Source organism: Haplochromis burtoni, unplaced genomic scaffold (assembly GCF_018398535.1).
Source record: "Haplochromis burtoni strain Fernald_Lab_line unplaced genomic scaffold, NCSU_Asbu1 Contig_135, whole genome shotgun sequence".
NCBI classification, from domain to species: Eukaryota; Metazoa; Chordata; class Actinopteri; order Cichliformes; family Cichlidae; genus Haplochromis; species Haplochromis burtoni.
In genome coordinates this window covers 362,852-365,074 of record NW_024582496.1, presented here as the reverse complement: position 1 = coordinate 365,074, position 2,223 = coordinate 362,852, and the positions used below count along the sequence as shown (strand labels likewise).

General features: G+C 39.3%; 1 protein-coding gene across 1 annotated transcript in view; it reads right to left on the bottom strand.

Moving 5' to 3' along the window:
- Positions 1-2,223, bottom strand: part of LOC102296302 (cilia- and flagella-associated protein 70) — a gene marked incomplete at its 5' end in the record, with an annotated part of 24,256 nt that extends 22,033 nt beyond the window's left edge. The window contains 3 exon segments of the mRNA XM_014336298.2: positions 719-901; positions 1,034-1,225; positions 2,149-2,223. Of these exon segments, the coding sequence (XP_014191784.1) occupies positions 719-901; positions 1,034-1,225; positions 2,149-2,193 (420 nt within the window).

The window sequence follows — 2,223 nt, the reverse complement described above, 5'->3', positions numbered from 1 at the left end:
CGGATAAAGCGGATGAAGATGGATGGATGGATGGATGGATGGATGGATGGATGGATGGATGGATGGATATGCTAAAGGTTGGTGTCCCTGTTAGGGACAGGGATAGTTAGAATCTGATCCAGTTCATCTGATCCTTATTACCCATCTTTGTTAGTTTTTGTGTCTGTCTAACCCTGTAATGACACGTATATCACATTTGATGGATGAAAATTTGTCTGTTTTTCAGAATTCTACATCAGTGTGATGTAGTGGATGTAGCAAATACGATAAAATCCCAATCTAAAATTCCATGTGTCTCATATGTGCAAATTAATACTTTATTTCCTTCTTTTTAAAAGGGAAATAAATGGCACGGTCTGTAGTACGGATATGGACATTACATTTATTTTTATTGCACAAAAGGACAAGAGCACAATCGTAAAGTGCAAACCGTATCCAGGAACTTGTGTTAGCATTATGCTGCTTTGCAAGCATCTGTACAGACAGAATGGTAATGCTAAGCAGGCCGAGAACCCAGGGCGATGTTAAAGCTGAGTGAATGTTGACACTACCTCAGCAGGCACACCCTGAACTTCAACAGGTAAGAAACTGATGAACAAAACTGATTATCAAATCTCAAGGTCACTTTAAGAGTGTTTTTAACTTTCTTTCTTTCTTTTTTTTTGCAACATTCCAGCTGATATTATTGGTAGTATCTGCAAGCTGCATTTGTATTTACCTCTCGAGCAGTCAGCTCACCATCCTCCTGATCAATTTCCTCTGGCTTGAAAAAGACTCCAGGCAGGAAGTGGTTCTCTGGAGCTAGTGTGTCCCTATGGGGCCTCTTCTTCTGACGTTCCTTTTCTTCTCCCTGCCCCCCTGCCTTCAGCTGCCCTTCAGGGAACACTAGCACTTGGTCTTGCTGGGAGCAAAGCAGTAGTAAAGCTACATTTGTCAAAAACGCATCACCCTTGGAAAGATTGACATTTTAAGCTAGTGTGAATAGAGCAGTATGCCTTAAGAGGCCACATAAAAAGCACAGTATAACACTCACGTCTGCAGTAAGAGGGATCTCTAGGGCGGCAGTGTATGTGAAGGTAGTGGGAGCAGGGCCGGATGGCAGCATCCATGAGTCTGGGACAGAGTAGGCTGTCTCCAAAGTTACCTTTAGTAGATTAGAGGCTGAGAGGTCAGCCTCGGACAGTATTGGATCCAACACACTGACACTCACATCGAGGGTAGGCACCTAAAAAGCAGAGCAGTTTATATTTTTCATTGATATACTGCTTTAACCATACGGAATACAAATCCTAAGCACTAGATACTGCTTTTCAAACCATAATACACAACACTAAACGATTTCCTGAGTGCAATGAAAGCTCATTTTATCATTATATGTAAATTCACATATTTAACATATAATACATGTAAGTGGCTGTTTTTTTCTCTTTATCATAACCCAGCAAAAAAAAACTTATGTTTAACAACACCTTAAAATGAACATGTTCCTAAATAACAAATAACAAAATAAACCAACAAAAACATATTGCCACTGAAAAGGATAAGAGGACTCACTAACAGTTTATACAGCTTAGTTTGGTTTTTTCTGGCCTGTTGCACTTTTTATCTGTTGTATTTCTATCTGTATTTTATTTGATGCACATCACATTTTATTTGTAATCTAACAACAAGGTTGTTTAGTATTAGGAGTTGAACCTTGCTAGCATAGCATTTCACATGATAAATGAAATGAAGTGCCGGTCTTTGGCTTTCTCACCATGAATGTGTTAATTAGAAAAGCTGTTGGTTAATTTATAATACCGCAATACCACATTTAAAGTGAGAGGTATTTCTCAAAGTCCAACTTGCATGGGCACCAGAGTTAATACCCTCCGATGTCATGCTCGTTGCTGTATGGATGAAGCTACTGTTAGCTGAATTATTAAACTGATTTTGAGCAGCAACTTACCTGTGATGTTGGTATTTTACTTTTTCTTTACCAAACTCTATGACTAATTTGGACTTCTAGTCATAAATCTGTAGAATTCAACTAAGGGGGCGCAGGGACTTTTAGATAGCCCTGAACCCCTGAAGGCTCATCTGCGGCTGCATGTTAGGGATATTTTATTTATGCTTACTATAACTGTCCCTGTAGAGTAATGGGATTACCTTCATTTTCCATTTTAAAACTGCTTGGCTGGATCCTTGCTTCATTCTGGTTGCACTCCTATCTTTGTTGGGAAA